The 18,234-nt window shown below is 46.0% G+C and overlaps 1 protein-coding gene across 13 annotated transcripts in view; it reads right to left on the bottom strand.

Moving 5' to 3' along the window:
* Positions 1–8,856: 8,856 nt before the first annotated feature.
* Positions 8,857–18,234, bottom strand: part of EXOC7 (exocyst complex component 7) — a 33,759-nt gene continuing 24,381 nt past the window's right edge. For 7 of the 13 annotated variants that reach the window (XM_034789382.1, XM_034789386.1, XM_034789388.1 and 4 more), the window contains 10 exons: positions 17,794–17,856; positions 16,399–16,465; positions 14,556–14,594; positions 13,259–13,324; positions 12,395–12,515; positions 11,812–11,907; positions 10,717–10,780; positions 9,889–9,930; positions 9,617–9,750; positions 8,857–9,097 (listed from right to left, as the gene is read on the bottom strand). In XM_034789382.1, the coding sequence (XP_034645273.1) occupies positions 8,995–9,097; positions 9,617–9,750; positions 9,889–9,930; positions 10,717–10,780; positions 11,812–11,907; positions 12,395–12,515; positions 13,259–13,324; positions 14,556–14,594; positions 16,399–16,465; positions 17,794–17,856 (795 nt within the window). In that variant the 3' untranslated portion in view covers positions 8,857–8,994. The remainder of the gene's footprint in view (positions 9,098–9,616; positions 9,751–9,888; positions 9,931–10,716; positions 10,781–11,811; positions 11,908–12,394; positions 12,516–13,258; positions 13,325–14,555; positions 14,595–16,398; positions 16,466–17,793; positions 17,857–18,234) is intronic. The other 6 variants (XM_034789384.1, XM_034789391.1, XM_034789385.1 and 3 more) reach the window with 1 other exon arrangement.

The following is an 18,234-nucleotide window of genomic DNA, read 5'->3' as shown; positions in this document are numbered from 1 at the left end:
ACAGTGTTTTAGCTCCTGTTTTTAATGGCATTGCAGTCACAGAGTCCTGGACTCCCCCCCTTTCCTGCCCCCACCACTCGGTCCTGGATACACACCCCTCCTCCCCACACTGGCCATTTCGGTGCTGGATTCCTCCCCGCCTCCCTGCACTGGCCATTCCACTCAGTCCCTCTCGGACATCCCTTTATTGGCTGCTCCACTCCCTACCACATTTCCTAGCACCTGCAAATCTACCCCCAGAGAGAGGAAGACTGGCTGTGTGGTTAAGGCACTGGAGTAGGACTCAGGAGATCTGGGGTCCATTTCCAGATCTACTACAGACTTCCCGTGTGTTACTTGGGCAAGCAACAACCTCTCTGTGCTCACGTTCTCCACCTGTAAAGTGGGAGCAAACGTCTCTACGTCCCAGAAAGAATTTGTTAATGTAAGGTTCTCAGGTACTCAGGGATCCGAGCCATATCAGTGGACAGAAAGTGATCAGTTCCAAACATGGCTGACTTTAGTGTTAGCTTTAGAAGCTAGTTCAGGTCAAAGGAGCTAAACCCAAGGGAACTAAGTGAATGGCAAGATGCGGACAGAGTAATGCCAAAGTAATGGTCAATGAGCTCTCGATTTGGCAGCTGGTAACGGTTAATGGTATTCCAAGTTTTGTGAACGTCCCAGACTGTTTTGTGAGTTTGCAACGTTTGGTTTCCTGTAACTTAAACCCAGGTTTTAGTTTTTGTCCAGGGCAATTTCCATTGGTAATGCACACTTCACACTTCCCTCGGGGTAGAAAACCTGGTTGTGAATTAACCCCTACCAACTCGACTAACCAAGGGTGGGGTATTGGGCTGGGGCGTTTATTTCTCCATTAGAAATCTTTTACCATGTTTTTATCCCCACTCCTCTCTGCTCGCCTCTCCCCATCAGAGCACAAGGCTAGTAGCATTCAAGGCAGGTTCAACTCTCCACTCCCTAACGTTGGAGTGGACTTAAACAAGACCACCCACTGCTAGTGCTAATACTACTGGAAGATGGGCTGGTCCACCCCGTCGCTCCATTTACCCATGGCTCCTGACAAATGCCCACCTTATTCCTCTTGGGTTTCTCCTCGCTGGAGATACAAAACACAGCCATACTCATCATCCCGTCTCTGATTGTGCCCAGTGTTACACTCGTCTTGGTTGATATTTGTGGGTTCTTCCTCCCCATCCGAGACCGGCTCTCTTATACGGTCACCCTGCTGCCGGCGAACTTGGTATTCCACTCCTCCCTGCTCAGTTCCCTGCCCGGGTTTTCCTCCTGCAACCCTCTACTTAGTAAGTATGGGCAGCCAGCAGCTGCTGACAGGTTACACGCAGGCCTATAATTGAAGAGATTGAACCTTCTAGTCTTCTAGCTGGAGAGAAATCAGAGTACGGCACCAGTCTTTAAAGGCACCTGCTTGCTCTCTGCCACCTCTCATATGACCAACTTACAGCAGGACTCAAGCTCTGGTCCAGCAACCCTGGAGGGCCAAGTGAATCATGACAATCTAGTCAGGAGGCAAAGACACTGCAGCCCTATCCAGAGCCAACGGTGAAACCATGGATTATGACAGCTAGTAATTCCCCCCTTTGCCCACTCCTCAGACTGGCGCACACCAATACAGAGGACATCACATTGCTAGGTTGAGCACATCAAGCCAAATTCATCCCTGGAGCAAGCCCAGTGAAGGCACTGTACTTTCTCTAGGGTGTTACAGGTTCGATTTAATTCAACAACAAGAGACGTCAAATAACTGGGCTTAATCAACTGTATTAAATCAAAGACTATTTGTCAAAGATTCATACTGCATAATACAGGAAGGAAGGCCAATACATTACCAACCCGTCCGGGAAGCAGCGGTGCACCAATTCAACTGTCTCAGTTTAGGGTTGTTTTAACAGATGAGGGTTTCACCATTTCTTTGTATTACTTTAACCCTGACATATTATTTGTCGATATCGTCTTCCACATGTTTTTGGAAACTTTTTGCTAGGCTTGCCCCACAAACCTTGCAGTAAACAGGCAGAGATTGTAACTGGTTTATTATCTTGTTTTGACCATAGCATTCCAAAAGTCAGCAAAACTTTAGAGTCACCCTGCATCAGCAATGGCTTGGTACGAGGGCATGTTAGCTAAACATCACTAAAATCGTTTGTCTTGTCCTTTTTCTCTGGAATGTCTCTATACCTAACAGTGAGATTACAATACTACACATCTCCCCCAAACAGCTTACCATAAGTAAAAAGCAATTTGGAAGAGCTTAACATGAATAATCATCAGCACTGTGATATATACGATATTGGCCAATGCTATAAACCTTATAGACTCTCTCTTATCTGGCTCCATATATACCTGCAAGACAGAAGATCTGCAGAAGCCAAGCATCGCCTAATACCTAAAGGCTGGTGGGTGGAATGTACTTCATAAGCCTTGCATCTGAAGAAGTGAGGTTCTTACCCACGAAAGCTTATGCTCCCAATACTTCTGTTAGTCTCAAAGGTGCCACAGGACCCTCTGTTGCTTTTTTCATAAGCCTTGTTGTATTTCCCTGTAGTATACAGAGCAAGAGTTACAAGCACCTAATTGTAGTCCAGTTTTAGAGTTCTACATTTAGCAGGATATAAAACATTCTAAACAGAGTTCTATACTTATTTACTATTACAGACTTTTCTATTTTGGTTACAGATCATTTTTAATCACACTTGTACCTACTGCAAATTCCATTTTTTGATTAATGGATTGCGAGAGCTGAATGCATCTATTTTCTGTTAGTTTGCAAAAAGCTGGTTAATAATTCTGTTTGCGAGAGCTGTTTTCTCAAATTATTCTGTTTACAAGAGTCAGCGCCACAAACCTTGATGAAGTCCATTCCTTCTCTGGTAACTGTCCCTCCAGCAGTTAGCAACGTACTTAGCTAAAACTTTGCAAAAGTCATTTCCATGTTGCCTTTAGCCTGGCTGCAGAGCACCATGGGGCTTTGGGTTAATTTGTTCAACAAAAGGATTTAGTCCAAATACTCCCTTCTGCTCACTTGAATATGATTTGAGAACAGGGAACAGAGTTGCCCTCCCAAGAATAGACTAGGTCCCCTTCTTAAAACAAAATGATTTCTTCTTAATACTCTGCATTCTAGAGCATGAGGTCAACAGAGCGGCTAACATTTGTGATGATGTCTCTCTCCCCCACCCCTCTGATTATTACTTCAGTGGTCTGCTGGTGTTACTAATCATCAGCACAATAGAGACAGTCCTGATGACTAGAGTGGTTGCAGAGAACCTCCATCCCTGGATGAGGTGCAGATTTTGGAGTAGAATTTTCTCAGGCCTGTCCAAATCAGCCAAAGATCAGTGCCAACAACACAAGAAAGATCCAGGGTTAAAAGGTAGGAGCAACATGTAGGGGAGCCCGGAGTAGTGAACAGTCCCATCTCATGCAGCATGTGGGCAGGAAGTTGAGCAATAAATGCATTAGCCTTTCTCATGTAGAAAACTCCACTCTAATCTTCAAAGCAGATCACCCATGCAATGAGCTGAGAGTACTCAACATAGTCCCAAGAGGCGGTTTTTCCCTCTCACAAAACCACCCCAGAATTAGAGACCGTTCCTTCTTAAAGCCCTCTTCCTTTGCAGAGCCTTTCAGCAGTGACCTTCCCAGATTGTGGCTTCTAGCCGTTTGCTTTTTAACTGTTTCCTGCACCACCCTCATCCTAGTGTGACTGAAGTGCTCCTTGGGGCAGATGTGCTCTTTGTGAAGCATCACACCCAGCACTGCACAAATTATCATTGCTCTTCTTCAACCTGCAGATACCAGGAGGGAAAAGGGGAGAGCTCTCAGAAGGGACCCTTCAGCTGCTGGAGAGAGGCTCTTCTTTTTCATTTACTTAGCCCATGTCATCATGTTCCACATCCTATTTCTTGCCACCAGGGTTCCTTTGGAAGTGTGAGTCAGGTCAGCCACCCGGAGACGTTTCCCAATTCCGAGGCAAACGTGGACAAGGAGGATGAGGTTATTGAATTATACAACAAACTCCTGCAACCCAGGTCACAGTCCCCATGGCACCAACACACAGTTACCAGCTCGAATCAGTTCCTGGTAGCATTTTATATTTAGTTTCTTTCAGAGCAGCAGGTGGAAGCACATATGATGCTAATTCAAATGTTCTCAATTCATGGTTTTAGATGATTCATGCTCCTCAAAGCTAAACACACGAGTGCACAGGAGCGAGAGGAGATGTAGGTCTTTTCTATAAGATTTGTAGGCTATCAGCCATCATTTCCTTTGTGCCAATAGAATCACGGTTCAGTAAATCGTGTTCTGGGCTGGGAATTAGGTAAACCTGTGTTCTAGTCCCAGCTTTCCCTCTGGCCTATATAGTGACCCTGGGTAAATGCTTTCACTTTTCTGGGCCTTGGTTTTTCCACATATGGAATGGGATTATATTCACCCTCCTTTGTAAAGCACTGATTTCCAGATGAAATGCACTATGTATGCAATAGTACAATTATTCCTTTCCACTATCCTTCTTACCAGGGCTTCAGAGCATTTTAAAGCCATTATTTCCATCTACAGCTAATTTGCCAGTTATTTGTAATCTAGTCTTTTAAATAAATGTTTTGCAGCAATATTGTGCTGATAGAATTCTGACTCTGCTGAAATTTCCTTGGTATCACAAACAGAACTAGTTTGAGCTATTCAGGAAGCAATGGTTCAAAGCATCTAATCTCAAAGAGCATTTTCCAGTAGTTTGGAAGGTGTGCACCACATATGGACATTAACACCAGAGGGCATTGGTCTGAGAGTCATGAGACCTGGGTTCTAATCCTGGCTCTGACACCAACTTGCTGTGTGACCTTCGGCAAGACACTTCACCTCTCTGTGCCTTTCTTGACCTTTCCACTACGTCTTATCTATTTAGGCTCTAGTCTCTTTGGGCCAGGGACTTTCTCTTATTTTGTGAACACTGAGTAACACAGAGGGCCCCCAATATTGGTTAGGGTCTGTGGGTAACAACACCACTACCAGTATTGAGCATGTCCCAGTTCAAGGACCCATCTATGAACCCTACCTTTCCAGAGCCGATGGTTGTACTGGGTGCATCTAACACTTTTCCAGGACACCAAAAAAAGAGTACTGCTGGCGTACAGATGGCAGCAAGGAAGGGGTTAAACCACAGCGCTTCCAGTGTTCTACAATCCTCCATTGTTCCCTTTATTGTACCCGCTCTCCACTTCATACCTAGCTCCAATTTCACTCCCCACCCCCACCAATTACCAATGCATTGTTTTCATTGTTCTGGGCACTCGCACAATGACACTTCCACTGCTGAGCTACTTAATTAGGCATTGATACATAGATTAGTTCTTGTAAACATGGGTCTGGTTGACGAATGAAATTATTCCCAAACTATTAAGCGCTGGGTACTGCAAATGTCGACATTTTACTTAAAGGGTTTCCATACAGTTCTCAGGGGCAAATAATAAAGGACATCTTGTAGCACAGTAAGCAGGGGAGTTAGAGAGGAGGGCAGCAGGTGGAATATAAGATGTTAAGGTTAAGACTCAAGTACAACTATAGTAACTCCTCACTTAATGTCGGCCCAGCGAACGTTGTTCCATTGTTACACTGCTGATCAATTAGAGACCAGGCTCGTTTAAAGTTGCTCCCTTATAATGTCGTTTTGCAGCTGCCTGCTTTGTCCACTGCTTGCAGAAAGAGCAGCCTGTTGGAGCTAGCTGGTGGGGGCTTGGAACCAGGGTTGGCCGGCAGCCCCCCCATCAGCTCCCCACTCCCCTAAGTTCCCTGTGCCACAGCCACCCAGGAGGCTATCAATTGCCAGCCGTTCAGCTGTCCCTCCCCCTACTGCCTTGGAGCTGCTCCCCGGAGCCTCCTGCTTGCTGTGCGGGGGAGGAGGGAAGAGGAGGAACTAATTTTAAGGTGTCCCCCTCCTCCCTGCTCCTGCACCCCACTTCCCCCTGTCCCATGGAGATGGGGTATGACACGACAAGGCTCAGGACAGAGGGAGCTTCCTGGGAGCAGCTGCTGTCTCAACTTGCTGATCTACTTAACAAGGCAATGTCCTTAGACTGGGGTCAGAATACTTAAGAGGCAATGCGCATCACACACACGCACCCACCCATGTCTCCAGCTCAGGTCTGCCATGCTGTCTCCCCTCCCTCCATTCATGCTGCCTTGTAGAGACTGAGGCTACATTAACAACAATGTGTTAACCCTTGAAGGCTCAGCCAAGTGCTAGTTCATCATTTAGCAGTAAGGCATTCCCTGAGAAATATCCCACCCTCTGACTCCACAGCCTCAACCAAGCTTCACAATCATCATCGCTGTGTACAGTATTAAACTGATTGTTTAAAACTTATACTGTGTGTGTGCGTGTTCGTGTGTGTGCGCGCACGTGCGTGTGTGCGCACGTGTTAGTCTTTTTTCTGGTGAAAAAAGTTTCCCTGGAACCTAACCCCCCCATTTACATTCATTCTTATGGGGAAATTGGATTCACTTAACATCGTTTTGCTTAAAGTCACATTTTTCAGGAACAAACTACAACGTTAAGCGAGGAGTTACTGTACATGCACATCGGGATGCTTTTACAGGATCTGGTTGGAGGAGGAGGATGTCCAGCAATTGCAGCAGGGCACATGAGAATCATTCAGAGGCAGACTAGCCCATCACTGGTAGATCAAATACGCACTGGCTCAGTTTTCATGTCTAGCATTTCAGCCTCTCACCATAGGAAGGGGATGCAATCAGCTTTTCCAGAAACAAGACATGTTGGATCAGAAAAGGCCAGGAGATATGGAAAGAAAGGGGAAAGATGTTATGTGGGAACAACGTACTCCACANAGGCCAGGAGATATGGAAAGAAAGGGGAAAGATGTTATGTGGGAACAACGTACTCCACAGAAACCCAGGAAGGGTTCATCCTTTCCCCACCCCACCCACCCCCACCACACTTTTCCCTATGGTTTTACTATGCTAAAGACAGGCTAAGAAGAAAATTCACTAAGAGAAAGGCAAAGCCATCACTGATTGCTCATCCCAAGCTCTTGTACAGTAGGTGACAGACTCCAGTGATTCTGGGAGCAGGGAACTTGAGGGGAATAAATTGGAGTTTGGTGCCCAACTCCCATAGACTTTCAATGGGAACTGGGGGCCTGATTTTCTTAGGTCCCTTTGAAAAGCCCAGCCTAAGTTCTCAAAAGTTGACACACACACTGTAGCTCACTGCAAAGCTCTTACACAATGGGAAGGCCCAGGGTTTATTTCTATTTTGCTCTGATTCTCTGGGATAGGCTCCGGGGCTACACTACTCGTTACCATGCGGCTGCAGGAGGAGTGCAAGCTCACACCAGCACACCACAAACAATACAAGGCAGGGACCATCTCTAACAGTCCCCACTGCACTCCTTTCACATCAGATGCAATCAGGCATTTCTTAAAACCAGACAATGCCAGTGCTGGTTCCACTGGATCAGGAATTTGGGGCTGCAAGTCCAGAAGTCAGGGTCCTCAGAAGCTGAACCAATGCACAGTAAGTTGGGTTGGTTCCTCCCCAGCCCACTCACTATGGCTAATTCAGTACAGACCTCACCCTCAGCAATACGCGAAACCAAAAGGAAAGGAGCTAAGCCAGGTGCAGGCACCGGCGCGTCTTTTCATCTCCTGGAACTCTCGGTTACAGAGGACGAACGGGGCACTGTAGCTCTCTGCACAGCCTCCTGTTGGTACAACTGGACTTTCTAAAGGGAGGACAGCTGAAGGGGGAGTTGGGTTAATCCTGTCATCAAAGAACAACCAAACATGACGCAGGCGATTCCATTTATTGGAGTAACTAAAATGAATAAGGGTTGGATGGCTCAAGGAACTGGTGATGGGCAGAACCTGGGCGGCCCAATTCAAATCCAGCCCTGGTCAGTCAAAACTGAAATTTGTTGCAAGCTGATGGCTACTGGGTGACCTCTGAAAGGAGAGCCTGGTTGCTGTCACTGTCCAGTTGCCTGATCTTCAAATCACACTACAAACAAAGCTGACAATCTCGGCAGTAACAAGGGCAAAACAGGCAAAGAGACTTTCTAGTAGGTAAAATACTCCAGGTCCAGGTGGGCTGAGGAGCGGGTTTGTGGGGATCAGCACATGTCCCAATTGTAACCGTTTGGTAAACGGAGGATTTCAATCCAGTATCTTTTAGCAATACCACTGTAAATTAATTTACACATGCAGATTAAAAGCCCACTAAGCCTTTTTCACCCTGATCTGAATCTTTCCATTTCAAAGAGCTTATGTCACAGACTTCTAGAAAGAGACTCAAAATACACAGAAGTTAGCAATTTTTTCCACTATAAAACAAATGCCATTATAATATCCAAACTCTCTATAGTCCTTATCCTATAGCACAAGGCTCACTACTCACTTAGCAGTGACTGGCTTACCGATGAAAGAGAAACACTGCTGGGCTCTTAAAGGAACACTCTCCAATCGTCAGTGACTAATATAGAACGTCTGCAACTTATGGACTTTAGTGCAGTGGTGGGAAAATCCTTAGAGATCTAATAGAATCCCTCGGGGGAACTGAGCTACCATGAACACTTCTCTTAGCACATCCAAGTTGCATTAAGGAGGCAGTCACACCTATATATGCAGCATGTTCTCTCCACCAGGACCAAGGATTTCATCCTGAGGAGCTAAGTATTTACAGAGCTCACACGTCTTCCCTCTCCACTCAGAACGTCTCCATCTGGAGACACATGAGCATAACAGGAACCACTCTGGAGTATTTCATCTGTCATCTAAAAGCTTCCTCTGTGATGCACTTTAAAAAGGCAAAGACAGACAAGATGGAGTGTTTTCGCGGGTTTATAAATCTGATAAATACAAGTATAACACCAGCCCACCAGAATGGGGCGGGAAAGGAAGCCTGGAGGTGACCGGGAAAGCGCTGACTTGCAGATGGGAGCATACGAGATAATCAGTGGTTCATGCTGATGTGTCGAACAGCTTCTCAATCATCTCACCCACCTGGTCGACTCGATATTTGATGTACTTCTCGGGGTTCTTGGTGAAGGGCACATTGCCATACCTGCCGAGGACAAGCAAAACAACCCCGGTGTGACACAGCGGACCCTGCACAAAGCTACGGTGCCTGGGACTTCCTTTTTCACTACCATCAGATGCTGCTCTGCTTCTGCCCCCCTCCCAGTGAAACAACATTCCAGCTCCCACATCTTCTGTTTGAGAGCGTGACAGACACTTGGGTAGAGCTCTTCACAGCAAGAATACCATTCTAGCAGGGTTGGTTCAAATGGGTATTCCTGGGTTTCCATTAATATCAAGAGATTTCTCAATGGAGCCCAGCTTTGCATAGCTAGAACATGGCCACCAGTTGTCTTGCATTTAGAAGCCATTCATGAATGCTGTGATCTGAGAACAATCATATCAGCCTACCTCAGCTTGCAGAATCTCAAGAGCTGAGGATGGCTTTGGAAAGCCAGAGTGCAGCAAACTGCCTCAGTTTTGGTCTGCTCTGGGCCCAAGAGAACTCAGCACATCCCCAGAAGAACCAGGGCAGAGGACACTGCTCCTGCAGAAGAGTGGTCACCTGTGTAAGAAGGCATTGTAGGTCTCTTTCACAATGGTTTTCTGGGCCTTGCGGATTTTGTCCCTCTGCTCCATGTCAGGGATGGCCCAGGCCTTCTGGATTTTACACAGCTCCTCCAGGCCGTCATTGAAACCCTTTCCATTAAAACAGGAGAAAACGGTTAGCGACACATCTGTGTCCAAGTTTCATATGGCGCATTGTACCAGGGAAGCACAGCTCAGGGTTAACACTGATCCAGGGAAAGTTCTCCTGCCCCCCCAAAGGCTTCTTACCTTAAAACGCTCCTTTATCATCTGCCTCTCCTTATCCTTGAGCTGGGAGGAGAGAAGAAGGGATGTTATTTCCCCCTCCCAGTATAAATGTCATCACTGCTGCTCACTCTCTAAATTCCTGTTTATCTTATGGGAATGCTCAGATCAGCCCTGAGCCCCAAGCATTTCCAGGAAGCACATTATATGCAGGATCCCACTCCATTAACAGACATGAGCTCTCCACCTGGACTGACCAGCCTTCAGGAGAAAAAGCCAAAGGGTTTATTCCTCGAGAGCCTCTGAAAGGCTCTTACAATCCCACCACTCACGTGGTGCCGTCTTTATTAGCGTTCACTGGCTCCCCCTCCCCACACCAACTCTCTCCTGGAAGTTGGTCTTACATACTTTAGCTAGGACTCAGGAACGGGAACATGGTGGGGAGGAGAGAATCCCACTTTCAATGAATGTCTCTCATCTAAAGATTATTTAAAGAGGGAAATTTGGGGCCAGGACAGGTATTACTGTGCATGTAGAACAGCTTTTGTGCTAGGCTCTCAGGAATTTTACGAGGTGAAGTAGGATCATCTGCCCCAGTTTAAGAGAGAGACACTGAGGCACTGAGCAGTGAAGGGATCTGACTACAGTCACACAGTAAATCTGGGACAGGAGAAAATAGACCCCAAGCCTGATTCCCAATGCACTCTCCACAATGTAACTCTGCCTTCCTGTAGTATTACTGCTTTCCGGAGACGTTCTCCCTGGATTTTAAAAATATATATCTATATATAGCAGGGCAAATGCTTTGGCCGATTTCCATTATCTGAAATTCATTCTTATCTATCACCTCACCTTGACTCCTGATTGAAAGACAGGCAAGTTTCTCTCCGAGATGTATTCTGTTACTTTTAACCAGCTGCAATTGACACAAGAGGGGATGCATTATAGACATAAGAACAGACATTCTGGGTCAAACCAATGGACCATCTAGTCCAGTATCCTGTGTTCCGACAGTGGCCAATGCCAGGTACCTCAGAGGGAATGAGCAGGCAATCATTGAATGATCCATCCCCTGTCGTCCACTCCCAGCTTCTGGCAAACAGAGGCTAGGGACGCCCAGAGCATGGGGTTGCATCCCTGACTATCCTGGCTAAGAGCCATTGATGGACCTATCCTCCATGAATTTATCTAGTTCTTTTTTGAGCCCTGTTATAGTTTTGGCCTTCATAACATCCCCTAGCAATGAGTTCCACAGGTTGACTGTACATCATGTGAAGAAGTACTTCCTTTTGTTTGTTTTAAACTTGCTGCCTATTAATTTCATTGGGCGACCCCTGGTTCTTGTGTTATGAGAACGAGTAAATAACACTTCCTTATTCACTGTCTCCACATCAGTTAAGATTTTATAGACCTGTATCATATTCCATTTTAGTCATCTCTTTTCCAAGCTGCAAAGTCCCAGTCTTTTTAATCTCTCATGTGGAAGCTGTTCCACACCCCTAATAATTTTTGTTGCCCTTCTCTGTACCTTTCCAATTCTAAGATATCTTTTTTGAGATGAGGGGACCAGATCTGCATGCAGTATTCAAAATGTGAGCATACCATGGATTTATATAGAGGCATTATGATATTTTCTGTCTCATTAGCTATCCCTTATTATCTATAGACAGTGAGATATCCAGCAAGGAAGCTCACAGAAAGCTAGTAATACTCTCCTTAGGGCTAGAACATGGACAGTTTCCACATCACATATCTAGAGGTCTTTCCATGATGAACAAGTCCCATGGTATGTTAAAACTCTTTCAAATCATGATGTTTGTGGTTCCCTTTTATACTGTTCTCTCCCACCACTCAGTTAGGACTGGACATTAAGATCTATGCAGAAAGTTGACAGTCTCTCAAGCCATAATGAGGACTAAGGAAAGAGAAAAGACTATCCCTCCTGACCTGCGCTGGTAGGTGTGGATCTGCTGTTCAATGAGCTCCCTGTAAGACCTCTCTACTGTTTTCTGAGTCACGGCCACCAACTGGATTAGCTCAGACCTGGTAGAAGGAGAGAAGAGCTTATCAAACACCCACAAACCAGCTCATCTCCTGCCAACCCGCTGTTGCTAATTAGGTGGTGGGGTTTCAAACCTTCATTAGCAAGGCCCCTTGGCCCTTTTTTAATTAACAATCCCCCGTTTTGCAGTGACAGCAGTCAGAACGCACAAGCCAGGACACAGAAATTGCTCCAAACTGGAGGCTTTCCAGCGCTGAATTCTTACTGCTGAGAAGATGAAAGAATCTGAGGCACTCAAAGGCTTGTCTGCTGTTCTTCTTTTCCTCTCTCTTGTGCAACGTAAGAAAGACTTCAAAGGGCAGTTTCAAAGGGGGAAAAATACCAGAGAAGAAACGCAGTCAACATATTGGAGTTAAAAAAAGCAGCAACAGGGGAAAAACCCATCCCACCCTCACAACCTAAATCCCCCACAGCAGTGAAATTCGGCCTGTTTGGAATGCACAGGGATTTGTCCAGAGATGCACTTACTTTTCAAGGGATTTAAGGATGTAATTGTAGTTGTTGTGCAGGAAGATGGCACTCAAAGCTGGGTCCTCATAAACCTTGGATTTACTGAGAAGGTTTAGTTGCAAGTTGCCCAATACTTTGCCTTAATGAGAAAAACCACATTAATAGAGGACAAAGGATTTTTAAACAAGACTGCGGAAGATGATGGCCCACAAATGCCTTGTTATTACAGAAGAGAACATACAGGGCTCAATTTGCAAAATCTTTAGGTGCACAACTGAGCATACATCTACTACATGCAAATCTGCTTAATAATCTGTGCACATAATCATAACCGTGCACACGAATTAGGCGTATAATTTTGTGCATTTTGCACATCTACCTTGTCTGACATTCCAGCACACAATTCCTACTACTCATGCAACCATTTCCTTCAAGGAACAGCTGAGAGCTCCACAAGAGCTCGTACCCCTGCTGCACCATTTCCTACAGTGGCATCTCCACATATTGCATGCCATCACGGATTCCATTAGTGGCAGAGGACCAAATTTGGCCCTCGCATCAGTAGCCACTGCTCCCATTGAAGTCGCTGAGTGTTCCATCTGCTCATGCCAGGGCTAAATTTGGCCCAGGAGCTCTCTTCTGACATCAACCAAGTTTAATGCTGACATGCCCCATCACAGTGGCTGCTGCATGGTGCCTTCAGTAACAGTCGGGCTCTTCGGTCCCAGGCCAGAATTACCAGTCGAAAAACTTTAACAGCCCTAGCTGCGCCACCCATCTGTACGGTCCAAACACTGCACCGGAGAACATGCCTCGCGGCGCACCAGCAGAGGTGTGGAGAAAGGAGAAAGCAATTGAAGGAGAGCTGTGCATGGTACTCACAGATATAGGTGCTGAGCAGTCGTCTGCTAAATTCAGAACTGTAGCTGCTAGCTGAACTGCTGGTCTCTGTAAGGAAAAGAACCTTAAACCAGTTAACATGCCACCCCCGGGGCCTGGTTTGGTTAGTCTGCCTCTACTCAAACAAGCCATTTTATTGTTGCTATGGAATTATAATGCCAGACTCAAGTTGTCAATGAAAATTACTCTCCTTCCTCTACCCAGATACGCATCAGATTAGCCAGAACAAGAAGGGACAGACTGCACTCAGTTTGACCCCAGTATTTGCACCAACTGCTAAAAAGCCATGCTAAAGGACAGACCTATTCCTTCTTTACTATCGTTTTAAGAGTAAGAGAATGGGAACGGAGATATAGAAGACACCCTATTAATCAGAAATTGAGCAATCGAATGTAATAAAAACTCTTTTTTTAGCACTAGATGTTCTCAACCAAGGAACAGAGAAGTTATTTTTGTTAATAGCAAGCACTTATTGTACCGTACCTGCAACATTAATCCAAACAAGCAGCCTCACTCTGGAAAGTTTCAGCTAACACCCCCCTTGCTGATAATAGCCTGCCCGGGCTCTGCACAAGGACTGTTCAAGTATCATACCCCACCCACACAGGTGATGGGTTTGGCTTGTGCAAATTCTATTGCCTGCACGTGCAAATGTTTTAAAAGCATACACACACACACACACATTCTTCTGTGGGCCACACGGTCAGGAAACGTAGCGTGTGAGCAGAATCCAACAGAGGCCACTGTTAGAAAACTTGGCCCATAGAATTATGCATGGCTGTAAGCCAGACCGAGTTTGCTTGAAAGGTTGGGAGCCTTTTGAGTCTGTAACAAAATCCCAAACTGCTTTTGGAGCTGGGTCTGGTGGCGCCACCAGAGAAGCAAAGAGGGCCTTTGCTGCTGTGAGGAGTCTGGACAGTTGTCAAAAAAGGAGCTGGGTCCGCACAGGACACTATGACAGACCAGTCGGGCCAACTTCCCCTGGAAAAGCCTGTCCCCATCAGCATAACAGAGAGAATTCAGTGCAACGATACAGACTTTATCCCATTTTAACTAACATGGCATCCTCCCTGCAAATTAGCAGCTACATCCACATGTTCACTGTAATACAACATGGACTCCCCTCTCCCACTGAGTCAGGGAGCAGCTGGGTTATTTATTTTTTAAAAGACAACTGCTTTTTAATCATTAGATATCGGTTTAAGAATCAACAGAAATACATAACTATAGTCAAAGGTGATATAACAGGTCGAGTGGGTAATGCACACACTCTGCTTACCTCTGGGATCTAAAGGAATATTGTATGTGTCCCCAAGAACTACAAAGTTTAAGGCAGAGCAGAGAGAAAAGGGGAGGGAGGAGAGAGAAAGAAATGCAAAGTGCAAAAAGACAGGTTAGAGACCACCATCCCTTCAAGAAGAACAAAGCAGATATTAACACAGAGCAGCCACGGAGCTAAAGGTAGAGCAAGCAGGATTCGCTCCTTCAAGAGCACAGAAATGGTGCTGGAGATTAAGGAGGAAATGTATATTTTGTACTAGCGCAAAGCAGGATGTAATGTTACACTGTCATCACTCAGAGGATAAAAAGTATCACCAAGGGCCTGACCAAACTCCCAATAAAGTCAATTATTTCAGTGGGATTGGTCCCCTAAGCAAACTGGGTACTGCTGAATAGAATTGAGTGGCTCTGGCCCCCTCCCTTACTGCAAGCTACAGACCCTTTCTAGGATATAAGTGGCACTTCTGGATGAGACAGAGTCTGCCTGGATATTGTTCAATGCAGGCAGAGAGCTGGTGCTGGTGTTCACCACATTTATTTGTTCTGGGTGAAAATGTTAGTGTTTGAGCGAAACATTTCACCAGAGCAAACACCAGCCAATCACTTCGGACAGAATTAAGAGGGTGGCCACAGCACTAGAAAAATCTACTGAGATGAACAACTCTGCACCGGCAGGGTTAGGTACCCTGTACTGGGCTAGACTACCTATGGCAACAGGGCTAATTTCTTTGATTCAATGATAGAAGTCCCTCGTATTGTTGGTGCTGCACGAGAACACAATTGGCAAAGTGCTTCTGACACTGGGGATCCGGGAGGAGAAAGGATGGGCTAGAATACTTCGGTCACGATTTAGCTCACAGGCAGTTCTGAGGCACCAGATGCCAAGCTGAGTCATCAGAGCCGGAAGCCTGCAAAGGTCTGTAATTATTCTGACCTGTCATTTTACTGAGTAAACTCACTGAAGCAGCATTTTTTCCCTGTTGACTGCCACCACCATCTTTCTACATCTGATGGGACAATTAATTATATTTAAAAATTGAATGAGCTTCAGTCTGATGGTTTCCCAGGCATTTCAGTATATGAACCACACTAAAGGCCATTGTAAGCCTTTTGTATGGTCTTCCCTGTGACACAGCTGCACTTTCCCTCCCTTTAGTAAATAACGTGAACCTCACCTTTTAGGAAACATACAAGAAAATTGAATTTGCACCATCTCTTTGGTCAATGAAAGAGTTAACTCCACAGATGTCTTTCGCCATGCATATAGTTTAGCAGGGAAAGAGAGCAGGTGTTAGAGTAGAGGAGGACATGACGGTATGCTGAGGAGATAGACGCTGAGATGGGTTAGCCACTGATGTGAATATTCTGACTGCTGTTAATGAGAGATGACTGCATGAGGGGGCATAATGTGAACATGGAAGGTAAAATGTGATTCCTCATTGTCAAACCTCATTACCAGGAACTCAGCTGGAACAATTACTATTCTATTATTCACTCTAGAGACTAGATCTGCACTGATCTGCCTCGCCTATTCTTTATAGGACAGGCCATTTGTTAGCCATCTTACTCTACCTCACTTCATAGCTAGAGAGTAAAGGTTATCCAGCTGTGCATGATGGCAGCACATCTGGAAGGCAAAAAGGGAACCAACTGCAGATCCCCTTGAGATCTTCAGGCAGCCATCTTTTTGTCATGGCAGATCACACAAGAAGACAACCTACTGGCAGAGGGGAAGCTGGCATGCTAATGAGAGTTCTCGTTAAGGAGGTTTAACCTTAAGGAAAATGGCTCAAACATTGTGGGAAAGTCACCCCTGCAGCCAGGGAGTCCCATGCATGTACCTTGGGAGGCCAGCATGGCGCCTGCTGTCTCCTGGAAATCCAGCAACTGCTGCAGGAAGAGAATGGCCTTCAAGGGAGGGGGGGAATAGAGAGGAAAAGTCAAATGTAATTCACATTGGATTTCTTATCCTCCATTATTAAACACAACAAAGATGCCCTCGCCCACAAAGTCAGCCACAAACCTGCAAGAAACAACAGTACAGTCATTTCAAGTGGCATTTAATAATATCTTATCGGATCTCAAAGCACTTTATAAACCTACACCGGTACCAAATGTACAAAGATCACCTGAAATGCAGTCATCTCCAGGGTGGAAGACAGCACCTGTTTAACAGTACGCAGCTACACCTCAGTTTAGGACTGGAAGTGAAGAGGAAGAGCGTATTTAATGGTAAGTGAAGGGGGAATTTTGACAGAAGGATGTAGCTACAGCTGGAGTTTGGCCAAGCCACTGAAGTTGGCCTCCCTTTCCAAGAATTACCATTTGATAATTAACATGTAAAAGAGGTCAGGGAGTTGGTTTCACGGCATCTCCAGCAGCAGCACAGAGCCCTCTAACCAGGGGCGGCTCCAGACACCAGCGCGCCAAGCGCGTGCCTGGGGTGGGAAGCCGTGGGGGAGGGAGGGCCTGACGGTCAACATGAGGGTGGAGGTCAGGCAGCCTTCGGCAGCTTGCCTGCGGGAGGTCCGCTGGTCCCGCGGCTTCGGTGGCAATTCGGCGGTGGGAACGCCGAATCCGCGTTACCAGCGGACCTCCCGCAGGCGCGCTGCCGAATCTGCGCTACCGGCGGACCTCCCGCAGGCGTGCCACCAAAAGCTGCCAGCCTGCCGTGCTTGGGGTGGCAAAATACATAGAGCCGCCCCTGCCTCTAACACCACACTGGGACACTGGTTCTGTAAAGACCGCCAGGGAAGAGCGCTACCTACTGAATCACCAACACTGTATCCTGCAGTTCTGTTTTTCCTGGAAGTCTCCCATCCACAGACTGACAGTTACCACCCTGCTTAGCAATAAAAACAAGCATTTTCCAGGCTGTTGGCTAAGTATATGTTACATCTGTGCAGTGTCCAAGTACTGCATCTTATGTTCAGATCTCCCAGGTTTGGTGGGACACATAGAAACCTTTAATTGCAGCCCCCAGGCCCTCACATCCCATACACTATCCTAATGCCTTGGGGAAGAAACCAATGCACGAATCTAGAAACCATGAAACCTAATCTCTTAATGGAAGCCAAGTAATTCCTCTACTGATATCAAAGGCAGCCTAATTTAAACACATGCAATTCCCCTTGCTGCTCCTGTTGAAACAGAGATACTGGTCTCTGGGGGACTGATGTTAGCAGGAAGAGAGGAGTGGATTTTACAAAGGGATGTTTCAACTCATTGCCACATACATTGCTGGTGAGTTCGTGAACTGTCCCGTCTTTCGGCATGTTATACTCCTTGTCCGGATCATTCTTACAAGGGAGGAGAGAAAGATACAGATAAAATGGTTAATGAAAGTAATACAAAAAACAACAACAACAACAAAAAACCAACACACAACCAAACTGCTCTTCAGGCAAATTTATTGACGAGGTTGTTTTTCCAAGCTTCCTCAATACTGTCCTCACCCTAATGCTTACAACCCCATCTACTGGTGACCACAGGCTACAACTTCAAAGCAGTCTATAGCAAAGGCAGAAAAGGACAGCTAAAAGCACAACCTGCTTGGACCGAAACATATGGATTCATTAAAGGCTATCGTAAGTTCTGTTCACCAATGTTAACGGATTGATTTAGTGAGAACTCTCCCTTTAGCTGGAGACAGTTTCAAACTTTGGGGCACGTAAATT

Source organism: Trachemys scripta, chromosome 14 (genome assembly GCF_013100865.1).
Source record: "Trachemys scripta elegans isolate TJP31775 chromosome 14, CAS_Tse_1.0, whole genome shotgun sequence".
Classification (NCBI taxonomy): domain Eukaryota; kingdom Metazoa; phylum Chordata; order Testudines; family Emydidae; genus Trachemys; species Trachemys scripta.
This window is presented reverse-complemented; position numbering and strand designations above follow the sequence as displayed.